Source organism: Bufo bufo, chromosome 2 (genome assembly GCF_905171765.1).
Source record: "Bufo bufo chromosome 2, aBufBuf1.1, whole genome shotgun sequence".
Classification (NCBI taxonomy): Eukaryota; Metazoa; Chordata; class Amphibia; order Anura; family Bufonidae; genus Bufo; species Bufo bufo.
Genome location: NC_053390.1, coordinates 29,993,014 through 30,010,515, shown reverse-complemented (window position 1 = coordinate 30,010,515; position 17,502 = coordinate 29,993,014). Strand labels below are relative to the sequence as shown.

Sequence of the window (17,502 nt, the reverse complement as noted above, 5' to 3'; positions counted from 1 at the left end):
GACATTTTGTCGCACCAATGTCACGCAACAATTTTTATAATGATAGTCTATGGTGTCGCACCGCGACATACTGCGACTCGACAGTCGCAGAAAAATCCATCTCGAATGGACTTTTTGCAACTGTCGCGTCGCAGCATGTCGCAGTGCGAAACCATAGACTATCATTATAAAAATTGTTGTGCGACAAATGTCGTGTAGACCTAGCCTAATTCTTGTGGAACACCTCAAGGGTTAACAAAGTTTGTAACATCAGTTTTGAATAATTTGAGGGGTTTAGTTTCTAAAATGGGGTAATTTATGGGTGGTTTCCATTATGTAAGTCCCTCAAAATCACTTTATAACTGAATTGGTGCTTAAAAAAATGGTTTGGGAAATGTTGTTGAAAATTTGAAAAAAGCTTCTAAACTTCCAAGCCTTCTAACGTTCTAATAAAATAAAATGACATTTACAAAATTATGCCAACAGAAAGCAGACATATGGGCAATGTTGACTGATAACCATTTTATGAGGTATAACTTAAAAGTAAAGAAATTCAAATTTAGAAAATTGCTTGGATAAGTAACATATGTCAGATTTGCAAAAATCGGCCTGGGATTTAAGGTGAAAAGTGGCCCAGTACTGAAAGGGTTAAAAGATACCAGAGAGGAGATCTAATACCCATGTATAAATATATCAGGAGTCAATACAGAGATCACCCCTATCATCTATTCATACGCCAGGGCTGTGACTGTGACAAGGGGACTCATCTATGTCTAGAGGAAAGAATCTTTCTACACGAACATAGAAAATGGTTCTTTACTGTAAGAGCAGTGAGACTATGGAGCTCTCTGCCACGGGGGAAGGGGGGCTTGAACTCACTAAAAGAGTTTAAGAGGGGCGTGGATGTATTTCTGGAGTTAAATAATATCACAGATTATACACACTTGTATTCTGGAGATTGGTAGTTGATCAATGAAGTTATTCTGCCTGATTGTAGCTGGGAAGGAATTTTTTCCCCTGAAATTAGAAAAATTGGCTTCTACCACGTTTTTTTTTTTTTTTTTGCCTTCCTCTGGATGCACTTTGTAGGAAAATAGACTGAAGTGGATGGAATATGTCTTTCTTCAGACTTACAAGCTATATTACTACATTACTATGTATGTTGATCTTTTTTCAGGATGCCAAGGGAGTCACGAGTCAGACCACCACCAGTCTGAAGATCCTGAGAATAGATCGATTCCATGAAACCTGAATATACCATTAATATCTGTGAATAACTGGAGATAAAATTTAGTTTTTGCTCCTATAGCATTTCCCATATTACAAAACCTAAAGGAACTTTCACACTTGAGTTGCTAGATTCCGGCAATCTGTAGGCAAACTGATACCATTTGTAGACGATCCGGATGCAGATCCGTCTCACAAATGCATTGCAATACCGTATTTAACTTTTTCACATTTTTAAAGGTCCACGCAAAACTGGATCTGTTTTTCCAGAACACTTGGGGCGGGTGTCACGGCGGACAGGATATAAGATACACAGATAACTAAACAAACAAGTTTTCTAGGCGAGAAGCTGGGGATAAGGTCACCTCCCAGCTCTCCCTATACTGCTATGCCCACATTCAGACCCTAAAGGTGGGAATAATGTGTCCTCGTGCTTGGGCTGAAAATACCCTAGAATCCCTGAGATGGTGAAAGGGGAAAAGGGGCAGCCTGCTCCCTCAGAACCAGGAGGGGACAGACGACACTCAAACAGCCTAGACAGCAAACCAAAGAAATCAGAAACCAACTTATCTTATCTAAGCAGGAAAAGCCAATCCTTCCCTCCTTGCTTCCACAGCCTGACAGAAGCTATAACCCACACGGAACACTGGGAGGGGAGTAATTTAAACCAACGACCCCACCCAGTGCACCTGAAGGGAGGCGGATCTAGCACGACTCCAAAACGAAACAAATGAATAGACACGTGCTGCTAATCTGGCAGACCTCCGCACATAGTCTGAGCGGGGCATGACAGCGGGATCCGGCATTAATGCATTTCAATGTATAATAATGCCGGATCAGGAATTCGGACAAGTGTTCCGGAATTTCAGACTGAGAAAATATCGCAGCATGCTGCAGTATTTTCTCCATCCAAAAACTGTACAGTGATTGAACTGAAGACATCCTGATGCATACTGAATGGATTGCTCTCCATTAGGAATGCATTAGGATAAAACTGATCAGTTTTTTTCTGGTATTGAGCCCCTAGAACGGAACTCAATACCGAAAAAGTTTAACGTAAGTGTGAAAGTACCCTAACATGGTTTATTTTCATCTGATAAGTTTTAGAATTTGATTTCCTTACAAAACATTTTTCCCATATTATTATTATTTATTATTAAAGCACCATTCATTCCATAGCGCTGTACATATGAAAAGGGGTATACATACATAGTTACAAACTGGTACAGAAGGAGAGAGGGCCCTGCCGATGAGGGCTTACAATCTACAGTCATGGCCAAAAGTTTTGAGAATTACATAAATATTGGAAATTGGAAAAGTTGCTGCTTAAGTTTTTATAATAGCAATTTGCATATACTCCAGAATGTTATGAAGAGTGATCAGATGAATTGCATAGTCCTTCTTTGCCATGAAAATTAACTTAATCCCAAAAAAACCTTTCCACTGCATTTCATTGCTGTCATTAAAGGACCTGCTGAGATCATTTCAGTAATCGTCTTGTTAACTCAGGTGAGAATGTTGACGAGCACAAGGCTGGAGATCATTATGTCAGGCTGATTGCGTTAAAATGGCAGACTTGACATGTTAAAAGGAGGGTGATGCTTGAAATCATTGTTCTTCCAGTGTTAACCATGGTGACCTGCAAAGAAACGTGTGCAGCCATCATTGCGTTGCATAAAAATGGCTTCACAGGCAAGGATATTGTGGCTACTAAGATTGCACCTCAATCACCAATTTATAGGATCATCAAGAACTTCAAGGAAAGAGGTTCAATTCTTGTTAAGAAGGCTTCAGGGCGTCCAAGAAAGTCCAGCAAGCACCAGGATCGTCTCCTAAAGAGGATTCAGCTGCGGGATCGGAGGGCCACCAGTGCAGAGCTTGCTCAGGAATGGCAGCAGGCAGGTGTGAGCGCATCTGCACGCACAGTGAGGCAAAGACTTTTGGAAGATGGCCTGGTGTCAAGAAGGGCAGCAAAGAAGCCACTTTTCTCCAAAAAAAACATCAGGGACAGATTGATCTTCTGCAGAAAGTTTGGTGAATGGACTGCTGAGGACTGCGGCAAAGTCATATTCTCCGATGAAGACTCTTTCTGATTGTTTGGGGCATCTGGAAAAAGGCTTGTCCGGAGAAGAAAAGGTGAGCGCTACCATCAGTCCTGTGTCATGCCAACAGTAAAGCATTCTGAGACCATTCATGTGTGGGGTTGCTTCTCATCCAAGGGAGTGGGCTCACTCACAATTTTGCCCAAAAACACAGCCATGAATAAAGAATGGTACCAAAACACCCTCCGACAGCAACTTCTTTCAACAATCCAACAACAGTTTGGTGAAGAACAATGCATTTTCCAACACGATGGAGCACCGTGCCATAAGGCAAAAGTGATAACTAAGTGGCTCAGGGACCAAAACGTTGACATTTTGGGTCCATGGCCTGGAAACTTCCCAGATCTTAATCCCATTGAGAACTTGTGGTCAATCCTCAAGAGGCGGGTGGACAAACAAAAACCCACTAATTCTGACAAACTCCAAGAAGTGATTATGAAAGAATGGGTTGCTATCAGTCAGGAATTGGCCCAGAAGTTGATTGAGAGCATGCCCCGTCGAATTGCAGAGGTCCTGAAAAAGAAGGGCCAACACTACAAATACAGACTCTTTGCATAAATGTAATGTAATTGTCGATAAAAGCCTTTGAAACGTTTGAAGTGCGTGTAATTATATTTCACTACATCACAGAAACAACTGAAACAAAGATCTAAAAGCAGTTTAGCAGCAAACTTTGTGAAAACGAATATTTGTGTAATTCTCAAAACTTTTGGCCACGACTGTACATGGAATGGGAGAAGGACACAGTAGGTGAGAGTGAAGTTGGTCATGGCGGTCTAGAGGCAGCAGGGTCACTGGTTGTAGGCTTGTCTGAAGAGGTGGGTTTTTAGGTTTCTTTTGAAGGATTCCACATTAGGTGAGAGTCTGATATGTTAGGGTAGCGAGTTCCAGAGTGTGGGGGATGCAGGGGAGAAATCTTGGAGGCAATTGTGGGAAGCGGTGATAAGAGGAGAAGAGAGAAGGAGGTCTTGTGAGGATCGGAGATTGCGTGTGGGGATGTATCGGGAAAGTAGCTCAGAGATGTAGGAAGGGGCCAGGTTGTGGATGGTTTTGTATGTATTTGTTAGTATTTTAAACTGAAATCGCTGGGCAGTGGGGAGCCAGTGAAGGGATTGGCAGAGGAGTAACAGGGTGAGAGGTGGATTAGTCGGGCAGCAGAGTTGAGGATAGATTGGATGGGTGCGACAGTGCTAGATGGAAGACCACAGAGGAGAATGTTGCAGTAGTCTAGGCGGGAGATAATGAGGGCATGTACAAGCATTTTCGAAGATTGAAAGTTAAGGAAAGCGCGGATGCGGGAGATGTGTTTAAGTTGGAGGTGGTGGAAAGGGCTTGGATGTGCAGTTGGAAGGAGAGGCCAGAATCCAAAGTCACTCCAAGGCAGCGGTCTTAGTTGACTGGAGAGAGTGTGCAGCCATTGATCGTGATAGATAGGTCTGTTGGGGGGAGGGTTGAGCAAAATGGGTGAATACTGTTTTATCCATGTTAGTTTTAGAAAGTGAGAGGAGAAGAAGGATGATATAGAAGATAGACATTGTGGGATTCGGGATAATAAGGTGGTGATGTCTGGACCAGAGAGGTACATTTGTGTGTCGTCAGCATAAGAATGATACTGAAAGCCATGGGACTCTATGAGATGTCCCAGGCCAAAAGTGCAAAAATGTACAAACCGGATTCCAAAAAAGTTGGGACACTATACAAATCGTGAATAAAAACTGAATGCAATGATGTGGAGGTTCAAACTTCAAATATTTTATTCAGAATAGAACATAAATCCTGGAACAAAAGTTTAAACTGAGAAAATGTACCATTTTAAGGGAAAAATATGTTGAATCAGAATTTCATGGTGTCAACAAATCCCCAAAAAGTTGGGACAAGGCCATTTTCACCACTGTGTGGCATCTCCCCTTCTTCTTACAACACTCAACAGACGTCTGGGGACCGAGGAGACCAGTTTCTCAAGTTTAGAAATAGGAATGCTCTCCCAATCTTGTCTAATACAGGCCTCTAACTGTTCAATCGTCTTGGGCCTTCTTTGTTGCACCTTCCTCTTTATGATGCGCCAAATGTTCTCTATAGGTGAAAGGTGAAAAATCTGGACTGCAGACTGGCCATTTCAGTACCCGGATCCTTCTCCTACGCAGCCATGATGTTGTGATTGATGCAGAATGTGGTCTGGCATTATCTTGTTGAATAATGCAGGGTCTTCCCTGAAAGAGATGACGTCTTGATGGGAGCATATGTTGTTCTAGAACCTGAATATATTTTTCTGCATTGATGGTGCCTTTCCAGACATGCAAGCTGCCCATGCCACACGCACTCATGCAACCCCATAACATCAGAGATGCTGGCTTCTGAACTGAGCGTTGATAACAACTTGGGTTGTCCTTGTCCTCTTTGGTCTGGATGACATGGCGTCCCAGATTTCCAAAAAGAACTTTGAATATTGACTCGTCTGACCACAGAACAGTCTTCCATTTTGCCACACTCCATTTTAAATGATCCCTGGCCCAGTGAAAATGCCTGAGCTTGTGGATCTTGCTTAGAAATGGCTTCTTCTTTGCACTGTAGAGTTTCAGCTGGCAACGGCGGATGGCACGGTGGATTGTGTTCACTGACAATGGTTTCTGGAAGTATTCCCATTCTGCGATTTCCTTTACAGTAGCATTCCTGTTTGTGGTGCAGTGTCGTTTAAGGGCCCAGAGATCACGGGCATCCAGTATGGTTTTACGGCCTTGACCCTTACGCACAGAGATTGTTCCAGATTCTCTGAATCTTCGGATGATGTTATGCACAGTTGATGATGATAGATGCAAAGTCTTTGCAATTTTTTGCTGGGCAACACCTTTCTGATATTGCTCCACTATCTTTCTGCGCAACATTGTGGGAATTGGTGATCCTCTACCCATCTTGGCTTCTGAGAGACACTGCCACTCTGAGAAGCTCTTTTTATACCCAATCATGTTGCCAATTGACCTAATTAGTGTTAATTGGTCTTCCAGCTCTTCGTTATGCTCAAATTTACTTTTTCCAGCCTCTTATTGCTACTTGTCCCAACTTTTTGGGGATTTGTTGACACCGTGAAATTTTGAATCAACGTATTTTTCCTTTAAAATGATACATTTACTCGGATTAAACGTTTGATCTGTCATCTACGTTCTATTACAAATAAAATATTGACATTTGCCATCTCCACATCATTGCATTCAGTTTTTATTCACAATTTGTTTAGTGTCCCAACTTTTTTGGAATCCGGTTTGTAGTTCAGTAGGGTCAAATGCTGGTGCGTGGGACCCTATAGCTGGGTCAGGCTCAGATGGTATCAAAGAACTCGAACTCCCGCTGGGAGAGACTGGTTGTTCCATTTCAGGTGGTTGAGGTCTACGGAAAAGCTTAGATAGAGTTTGCCATGAAGGAGACTTCTACTTGAGTTTCTTCTTCGCAACTTTGTAGGCTACATAATAGAAACAATTATGCAATTAAGCCAGACTGGTAAACAAAAAGGGTCCCGATGCCGCAGAAGGGTTAGGCACTATAATACACAACGGATAGGAGGCTGTCAAAGGAAAAACATTCCAAGTTGACCACTGAGCTGATATATGGCATATGAGCATTAGATGGCAGCAGTTCCCAGTAAGGGAAAGGAGCAGTGTACTTGTGACTCTAGATCAGGAGTGCACAACCTTTTTTGGTCTGGGGGCCGCATTGTCACATTGCACTATTTTAAGGGGCCACAAAAAAAAAGTTAATCAGCGCTTGTTTGCATCAGCCTATTACACAGGCTACTGCAAAGTGACTGGGAGGAATGATCGCTACCACAGTCATTCCTCCCTCATTCACTTCTATCGATTATCGGTAGCCGATTCCTGATTACACGGGTGGATGTGCCGATGATAATTGTTTTTTATTTCATCCTGATAAAATAGGCAAATCAGTCGACAAATGAGTGATTCCTTGTTTATCGGCTGATCAGCAGCTGATTATACCGCCAGATATCAGGAATGAGCGCTCCTATGAACACTTGTTCCCAGTAATTGTCCTGAATATTGTGCCGTGTAACAGGGGCTTAGAGATTTCCTGGTAAAACATGATTTTTAACACGTTCCTGCAGCATGGGCCTGAAACAGAAGATGCATACTTTCCTGCTCCCGGCGCGGTTTACATCTGGCTGGCTATGGGCAGAGTCACTTGTACCTCTCCAGCCAATGACTGGCTTCAGTGGTGATGTGGCCACAAGCAGCATGTCACCGCTAAAGTCAGTCATTTGCTGGAGAAGTGCTCCGAGACCGGAGGATGGAGACAGCGAGAGCAGCATGGAGCAGGAAAGTAGGAATCTTCTGTGTCAGGGACCATGCTGCAGGAACTAGGTAAAAATCATTTTAACTAGGAAACTCCTTTAAAGGGTTTCTGTCACCTGAAAAATGGGTATTAAGCTGGTTGACATTAGCGATGTGCTAATGTCAGCTGAACATAACTACAGTTGCAAGAAAAAGTATGTGAACCCTTTGGAATGATATGGATTTCTTCACAAATTGGTCATAAAATGTGATCTGATCTTCATCTAAGTCACAACAATAGACAATCACAGTCTGCTTAAACTAATAACACACAAAGAATTAAATGTTACCATGTTTTTATTGAACACACCATGTAAACATTCACAGTGCAGGTGAAAAAAGTATGTGAACCCCTAGACTAATGACATCTCCAAGAGCTAATTGGAGTGAGGTGTCAGCCAACTGGAGTCCAATCAATGAGATGAGATTGGAGGTGTTGGTTACAGCTGCCCTGCCCTATAAAATACACACCAGTTCTGGGTTTGCTTTTCACAAGAAGCATTGCCTAATGTGAATGATGCCTTGCACAAAAGAGCTCTCAGAAGACCTACGATTAAGAATTGTTGACTTGCATAAAGCTGGAAAGGGTTATAAAAGTATCTCCAAAAGCCTTGCTGTTCATCAGGCCACGGTAAGACTAATTGTCTATAAATGGAGAAAGTTCAGCACTGCTGCTACTCTCCCTAGGAGTCGCCGTCCTGTAAAGATGACTGCAAGAGCACAGCGCAGACTGCTCAATGAGGTGAAGAAGAATCCTAGAGTGTCAGCTAAAGACTTACAAAAGTCTCTGGCATATGCTAACATCCCTGTTAGCGAATCTACAATACGTAAAACACTAAACAAGAATGGATTTCATGGGAGGATACCACAGAGGAAGCCACTGCTGTCCAATAAAAACATTGCTGCACGTTTACAGTTTGCACAGGAGCACCTGGATGTTCCACAGCAGTACTGGCAAAATATTCTGTGGACAGATGAAACCAAAGTTGAGTTGTTTGGAAGAAACACACAACACTATGTGTGGAGAAAAAGAGGCACAGCACACCAACATTAAAACTAGAAAGATATGTGGATAGCTCACCACCCTCCTCAGTAAGGTAGGGGTGCTCTAGCCGAAAGACTGCTCACTCAATCAGTCCAGAAGGGATAAGTAAAATCGAAAAAAACGGCTGGCACTCGCTATGTGGTTTCACATCAAACAACAATTTATTATAACTATACCGCTAAGTCAACAGTAAAATACATATTATCTTAAAAACATAATAGTTAAAAAATCCCCTAAAAAATAAATAATAAAATACAATATATACTGTTATATTGGATCATAAACCGCACAAGAATAAAGTCTCTTGAAAAAGTATAATATTTCTTTGCCTGTTTAGGCAGTATGTATCCAATTCGATATAACAAGGATACTGTCACTTTAAATGAAAAATGCAGCCAAGTCCACAAGCTGTATTGATTACTGCTGGGGGATAGTGTCTCCCTCTCTATATTTCTCTTCAGCAGTTCTTACGTAAGTAAGTCTTGTAGATTTCAGTTTTTAGATATATAATCGATTTGCAGGGTAATTGTTTGGCTTACCCACCCAGACGAAACTCCGGCCGTCTGCTTAAGCCGCTGCTGCTCGCTCTCGGCGTCCCCGCTCTCCGGCGTTTGACACGTGATGTACCAGAGTTATCGCGGGATTTGGGAGTTTTAATCCGAAGATCTAATGAGAGCTGCAGAGTTGATGTAAGAATGGAGCGCTCCACTTGTAGAAAATACTTCAAATTTCGTCGATCATATCCAGAAGCTTGTTGTTGGCAGGGATATAACGCTAAACGCGTTTCGAGGACTTCAATCCTCTTCCTCAGTAGCTATATCCCTGTTGTCGAATCCCCTCCTTTTATATCATCATCAGCAGTCCACAAAATCTGGGCTGGAATCACTTTTACTCTTAATGCGGTTTTTGGTGCATTTCTGGTGCGGTTTTAAAATCGCATGTGCGTTTTTCATGGCATCGAAACCGCAACCTCTTATTTAGTATAAATCTACCCAAACACAGTCATTCTCAAATATAAAAACACAAAAATAATAATCAATATGTAAAATTATAAAAAACAGTTTACAATATATCCCAGGAGATCAATACTTTATAAATAATTAAGAACTACATGATAATTTGTAACAAATACTAGTTCATAAAGGACGTTTATGTAGCAAAGGGCCTCATCCTCCATAAGTTATATTCTTATCTCTCTTGCAATGTTGATATTAGTACTGGAGAATAACGTAAATGGCGGCGTGCACATCAAACAAGAGGGGACCACAGCGCCGCTAAACGGCCAACCATGTGATCCCCAATTGAATGAGGGGCACACCGCCTAATCTATAAGAATCCAAAAATTTCCAGTTCTGCGTTTAAGCCAACTGGTATCAGACTTCCAAAATTATATATTTGTTTGGATTCTGCCCTAGACATCCGCTCGATATGGTTTCCACCTCTCCAGTGTTTATCAATTTTTTCTAGAGCCACAAAGGACAGACCTGTAGGGTCTTGTCCATGGGCTTCTTTAAAGTGCCTTGAGAGTGAGTGTTTTTCATACCCTTTCTTAATATTGGAAATGTGTTCAGATATCCTCACTCTCAAGGCCCTTTTCGTCCGTCCAATGTATTGCCTTGAGCACGGACATTATGCTAAATAAATCACGCTCACAGAGTTACATGTAAGGAATTGTTCAATCTCCCACACAAAAGAATTTTGTGTGGAAGATACCGTCTTAGTATTCCTGGGAATTTTTGTAGTTTTGCAACAGATACAATGTCCGCATTTGTAAAAACCTTTCAAATTAGTTAGTCTCCCGGTATTCAATGTAGCTCTCTTTCTAGTTTTAATCGATGGGGCTACTTTTATCCCTAAGTTGGCTGCTCTAGTATATATTATTTGTGGTCTGGCTGGTATTATCCTACCTATTGTTTTGTCTTGTAGTAGGTGGTGCCAATGCCGTTTGATGATTTCTTCCACCTTCCTTCTTTGTGTTGTATACGGAAGGATAATCCTGAATTGGGAATCTGCTTCATTTTGCTCTACTGTTTTTACAGTTAGTAATAAGCTCCTCGGTAATTTCCTAACTTTTTCCAATGATCCTTCTAGTATGTTGGTTGGGTATTGTTTAGCCAGGAATTTATCCCTCAGGTGCATTGCTTCTAATTCGAATTGAGCCTCTTCGGTACAGTTCCGTTTTAGCCTACGGAACTGTCCGAAGGGTACATTTAACAGCCAGTTGGGCAGATGACAACTAGAATTCAGGATAAATGCATTCCGGGCGGAAGGCTTTTGATATGTCTTGCAAATGTATTTATCCGCTACCCTCGTAATTGCCAGATCTAAAAATTCTATTTCTGTCGTCCTAATATTTTGGGTAAAAACTAAATTCAAGCTATTTGCATTGAGTTCTGTTAAAAAACTATTAAGACTATCTTGATCTCCCTTCCAAATTAAAAGAACGTCGTCAATATAACGACGCCAGAGCACCAGGTCACCCCCTCTATGCAAATCAATAGTTTCACGTTCCCATTGTGCTAGGAACAGGTTTGCATAGCTGGGGGCAAACCTGGTGCCCATGGCTGTTCCTCTAATCTGTAGATAAAAACATCCTTCAAAATAAAAATAATTATGTTGTAAGATGTGTTTAATACCTTCTAAAATAAAATCTGATTGTTGTTTTTTCATTGACTTACTGTTTTCCAATTGGGTTTTAATGGCTCTTATTCCAGCTTCATGGTCTATTACCGTGTAGAGGGACTGGATATCAAGTGTAGTCATAATCCAGTCCTCTCCCACGTTTAACCCTTCTAATACCTGGATGATTTGTGTAGTATCCCTCAGGTATGATGTAGTGGTTTTTACCATGGGTTGTAGCCATGTATCGATGTACCTAGATAAATTCGATGTTAAAGAGCCAATACCTGATACTATGGGGCGGCCGGGAGGACTCTCCATGTCCTTGTGTACCTTAGGAAGGCAATAAAAGACCGGGAGTCTTCCCGGCGTCCCCATAATATAATCAGATTCTTGTTGAGACAAAATACCCATCTGGGCACCTTTCTGGCAATATTCTTCTAATTTATCATTGAATCTTTTTGTAGGATCTGTATCCAATTTTTTATGTCAATTTGTCAGATAGTTGTCTCAAGCATTCCTGTATATATTTAGCGGTATCCAAAATTACGATCGCCCCCCCTTTGTCTGCGGGGCGAATCGTAATTTTCTCATTTTTTTGGAATTCTTTAATTGTGGACACTTCTCCATTAGTTAAATTTTTTCTGTGTAATTGTTTTTCTTTTATTCTTCTGAGATCAGCTTCAACATTTTTCTGGAAGCTTCCCATTTCTGGGCCAATTTCATTTCTGGGAAATTTTTTTGACTTTTTCTTTAAATTCGTGTGTTTGAATCTTACTTCTGTTTGTACAGTTGTAGAGATCGGATTTTTAATGAAATATTTTTTTAGACATATGTTCCTCATAAATTTTTGGATCCCGATGTAGGTATCAAATTTATTTAGTTGTGCGCTAGGTGAGAATTTTAATCCTTTATTTAAAAGGGAACTTTGTGCTGGTGTTAAACTCGTGTTGCTCAAATTGATAATGTTATCCAATTCTGTGCTATGTGTATTTACCTGTGAATCCTTCTTTTTCCTCCCCCTTCGTGTCTTATTATTTCTGATTGGTGATTGTGGTACGTTTGTTTCTGACCTTCCCTCTGAGTGTATATTGGTGGTGTTCTCTGGTGATCCCTCTGTCCTGATGGACGTGCTTGGTGCGGTGTGTAATAGGATTCCTCCTGTCTGTGATAATTGTGGTGTCTCAAATTGTATTGGTGTTTCTGTGGTGTTTGTGCTCTCCTGTTGTGTTCTGGTGTCCGTACGTGTCTGGATTTTACTCTTGGTGAATGGTGAGGTGGGGTCCCATCTAAAAAAGGCTGCTGCGCTAATGTTTAAAACCTATTTCTAGTTGGTATTATAGGTTTTATTTGTTCCACAGGGGGTCTAATTCTGTTGTCTAATTTGTTATAATCATTCTGTATTATTTTCGGGACAAAATTGTGTTTTTTACTCTTTTTTATAATTATTTCGGATTCAGTTCTATCCAAACTCTTACATATTCTGTCCTGCCATAAATCCAGAACACTGTCTTTAGGTAATTGATCTATTTTTATTTTCATCTTGTTAATTTCATCTGTGATATTTCCCAAAATTTGTGCTCTCCTTTTTATAATTAGTTCAACTAGTGACCTTGATTGCATATGCAGGAGGTTAGTCCATTCAAGGTTAAATTCCTCCCCATATAAATCCTGTGCTGGAGTTTTCAATAGTTGCAAGCCTTTTGGGATCCTATCTTGATCTAAATATTGGCGTAGGGATTTGATCTCCCAATTATGTTTCAGTTGTTTTATAACCAAATGTTCTAATTCTCTAAATGTATCCTGTACAGATTTGGTCTCTGTATTGTCCAATAGTGGAACTTCAAATAGAAAGGTGTCCACTTTTTGTTTCTTTAGTTCAATATGACTCCACATATCCATCCTGATGTAAGAATGAAAGAATAAAGTCTTTCATTCTTACATCTACTCTGCAGCTCTCATTAGATCTTCGGATTGAAACTCCCAAATCCCGCGATAACTCTGGTACATCACGTGTCAAACGCCGGAGAGCGGGGACGCCGAGAGCGAGCAGCAGCGGCTTAAGCAGACGGCCGGAGTTTCGTCTGGGTGGGTAAGCCAAACAATTACCCTGCAAATCGATTATATATCTAAAAACTGAAATCTACAAGACTTACTTACGTAAGAACTGCTGAAGAGAAATATAGAGAGGGAGACACTATCCCCCAGCAGTAATCAATACAGCTTGTGGACTTGGCTGCATTTTTCATTTAAAGTGACAGTATCCTTGTTATATCGAATTGGATACATACTGCCTAAACAGGCAAAGAAATATTATACTTTTTCAAGAGACTTTATTCTTGTGCGGTTTATGATCCAATATAACAGTATATATTGTATTTTATTATTTATTTTTTAGGGGATTTTTTTAACTATTATGTTTTTAAGATAATATGTATTTTACTGTTGACTTAGCGGTATAGTTATAATAAATTGTTGTTTGATGGGAAACCACATAGCGAGTGCCAGCCGTTTTTTTCTATTTTTCTATTTTACTTACACCAACATTAAAACCTCATCCCAACTGTGAAGTATGGTGGTAGGGGAATCATCTTTTGGGGCTGCTTTGCTGCATCATCGCCTGGACGGATTGCTATCATTAAAGGAAAAATGAATTCCCAAGTTTATCAAGACATTTTGCAGGAGAACTTAAGGCCATCTGTCCACCAGCTGAAGCTCATTTTCCTCTGACCTCTAGCATCCACAAGGCATTTTTGCCCACAGGACTGCCGCATACTGGATGTTTTTCCCTTTTCACACCATTCTTTGTAAACCCTAGAAATGGTTGTGCGTGAAAATCCCAGTAACTGAGCAGATTGTGAAATACTCAGACCGGCCCGTCTGGCACCAACAACCATGCCACGCTCAAAATTACTTAAATCACCTTTCTTTCCCATTCTGACATTCAGTTTGGAGTTCAGGAGATTCTCTTGACCAGGACCACCCCCCTAAATGCATTGAAGCAACTGCCATGTGATTGGTTGACTAGATAATTGCATTAATGAGAAATAGAACAGGTGTTCCTAATAATTCTTTAGGTGAGTGTATATAGCATCTTATGTGTCATCCACAGATCCCCCATAAGGGGCCCTGTGTAGTGAATGGGGGCCGGCATCTTTTTCTGTAATGGCCTCTGCCCCTGACATCACGTGATCGCCGGGTCTAAACTGCTCAGCGAGCCGCTCACCTGTGTGAGGAGAAGGCAGAAGTGCTGATACAATGCCTCTGCCTTCTCCTCGGCTTCCCCGAGGGACCGTCCTGCTCCTGCTACAGTGCGGGAGCAGGAGCTGTAATCCTGCAATTGTGCGGCCCCAGGCAGAAGCACAGCTGATCGCACGATCTGCTGTGTTTCTGCCCAGCAGGATGGGGGCCGTAAACCATGGCTCCGGAGGTCGCATGCGGCCCACAGGTTGTGCACCCCTGCTCTAGATGCAACTCAGGAGAAGCAAGACGGCAACATAGAAGAAAAAAGATGGCAAAGAAAAACAAAAGGCAAACTGAAACAAGCTGAACCCAAGTCAGTAGCTATGAGGGCTCGTTTTCCTTCCTTATTCTCTTATTAGCGGAGGGTGATTTCGGGCATTGGGAAAGGAGAATGTCCAAATACTGGTCCAGCAGTACTGTTGTGCTAATAGCTACTCCTAGTAGTGTAGATAGGCTTCAGGTGTCCACTGTGGTAGGAATCCCCCACTATATTAATTCCTTGAGAGGAATAGTTAACAAAATGTGGTTTTTAGGGGTGTTTTGTTTAGGCTTTAGACCCTCAACGCCTGTGCAAATCTGAAATGGTGCCTGAAAAATGTCCTAAAAAATAATGACCCCTAAAATCTACAAAGTGCTCCTTCAATTCTGAGATTCGTATTGGAGTCAAGTAGAACTCTAGGGTCACATATGGGATATTTCTACAATCTGGGTAATAAATCTGAATCAGGGTAATAAATATGGGGTTTAGTTCTATTTTATCACCTGCTTTGTTAAAAAAAAATTGCTGTGGCTTCTGCTACTTGAAGATGGCGGGAAGTCAGCAGAAAGAGGCCTCCTGGTGGGAGGCATCTGCTCAGCAAAATCAGTGGCAAGCTGGGTAATGAGCATATCCTAGTAATCCAACAATTTAGCCTCTTTCAGTATCAGAAAAACATTTCCCCGTTCAACTTCTATAGCAAGGGTCTAAAAGCAGTAGTCATCATTTTGCTGGATGATAACAATCATCAGCAATCAAGCAAACAGCTTTCATGTTTTGAGCTGCATTGAGATGGTTGGTCACGGCCAGTGTCATCGTCATTATCATCATCATCATCCCCTAGCTGTCTCTGGGAAAACTTCATTTCCCCCTGCACCAGCAACTTCTCCTAAACATCCTCCCCACCAGTCGTAGCTCCTCATCCTCCCCCTTGCTTCTCCATGCAACTTCATCCATGTGGGTCCTCAACAGCTACAGGGCGGTGATCAAGAGGTGTAAGCTGTTCTACTTTCAACATCTCTTGTGGAATCAGTATGAGCTTTTCTCCAATATCAAGATCAGGGATGACCTAGTTGATCTCAATGTTTTCTCTACCCTCACATCTGGCGGTAGCTTTGAGAGGCCGGAGAACTCGACACATGTCCCTGATAAGTTGCAATTGCCTAAGCTCACAGTAACACATGCGTCCTTCTGCGGTGGTCTGGTGTATGATGTCATCATTAAGCAGTCTACACGAATATCGCAGTGCCAATACGACACCTATTTACTATCTGTAAGGTGAATAAAGCCCTATGATTATGTTTAACTTATAAGGCAAATGCAGGGCCCTAACATGATGTTAAAAGAGCCTGTAGATTTGCGTAGCTCCTCTATTACATGCACACACGTGTGTATACTGCATGACAGGTCTTACCTTGTGATATAAGAGGCTGGTGGTCCTCCATTACATGTCACTGCACACACGTGTATACACTGCACATGACGGCTCTTACCTTGTGATATAAGAGGCTGGTGCTCCTCCATCATGGCCTCCTTGTACAGATCCTTGTGTCCTTCTATATACTCCCACTCTTCCATGGAGAAATAGACAGTGACATCCTGACACCTTATAGGAACCTGACAACACAATGACACCGTCATCACCCAGACCCCTCCAGTGCTGTTACTGGAGAATTTCCCAGCATTCCCAGCAGTGTCACCTCTCCAGTCAGCAGCTCCATCATCTTGTGGGTGAGTTCTAGGATCTTCTGCTCATGTATCAGGGGGTAAGGGGTCCTGCTTCGCCCACCTGACTCCTTGAGATGGATGATGGGAGTCACACAGTCCCCCGAAGTCTTCTTCACTATTGTGTACTCCTATGAATGAAGAGGGAAACAATCCTTACAGAAGATCTGTCAGCAGGCTCAATACTACTACTCCAGGTATACTGGCTGGTAGGGATGACCCTGCTAACTAAAATGATACCTGTCTTGTGAAAATCAAGTGCAGTATTTCCGCCCCTCTGTGCACTGAAGACCTCGTTTGCATAAAGAATAAACATCTTTGTTCTCAGGAACGCGGGAAGTGATTTTCACAAGACAAACATAATTTTAATTAGCAGGATCAACCCAACCAGGCAGTATGACTGATTATTAAGGTAGCCATGGTCTTTCCTCCTATTGTCATCTTCTAGATGTCTATATAGCTGGTCAACTAGTTACATAGCTAATATGGTTAAAAAACAGCATAAGTCCCTGAAGTTCAACCAAGGGATGGGTTGAGAACTGAATTTTAGGAAAGAGGAGTGAGAACCAGACTTCTACACAGTTTACACAGATAAGCCTCATTCACACATCAATGTTTGGTCAGAGATTTCCATCAGTGATTGTGAGCTAAAACCAGGATTGAAGCCTCCACAGACATGAGGTATAAGGGAAAGATCGGTGCCTGTTCTGTATTTAGAGCCGCACCTGGTTTTGGCTCACAATCACTGACCGAACCCTGACGTGTGAATGTGGGTTTACATAAGCGTTAATGTTTTACAAAAAATGGTTGTGGAACCGCTGTTCAAACCAATGGACGTGACTTAGGGCTGAACCTAAGGGCATTATCCTGGCGGCTCCCTGGTATTCACACTTTATCCCCTATACAGGGATCTGTTCTTCGTTGCAGAGAACGCACTGGGCTGCTACCTCATGGAGTAGTCTCCATGTG

General features: G+C 41.8%; 1 protein-coding gene and 1 long non-coding RNA gene across 2 annotated transcripts in view; both read right to left on the bottom strand.

Annotated features, from left to right (window-relative positions):
- The window catches only part of LOC120990681 (zinc finger protein 260-like), a 48,283-nt gene extending 31,931 nt beyond the window's left edge, over positions 1-16,352 (bottom strand). The window contains exon 1 of the mRNA XM_040419588.1: positions 16,302-16,352. Coding sequence (XP_040275522.1) covers positions 16,302-16,335 — 34 coding nt within the window. The 5' untranslated portion in view covers positions 16,336-16,352. The remainder of the gene's footprint in view (positions 1-16,301) is intronic.
- On the bottom strand, positions 9,387-13,430 carry LOC120992084. The gene is made up of 3 exons (XR_005776918.1): positions 13,252-13,430; positions 11,998-12,003; positions 9,387-9,398 (listed from the first exon to the last, which is right to left on the bottom strand). It is a non-coding gene; the product is annotated as an uncharacterized LOC120992084 (long non-coding RNA).
- Positions 16,353-17,502: the final 1,150 nt, after the last annotated feature.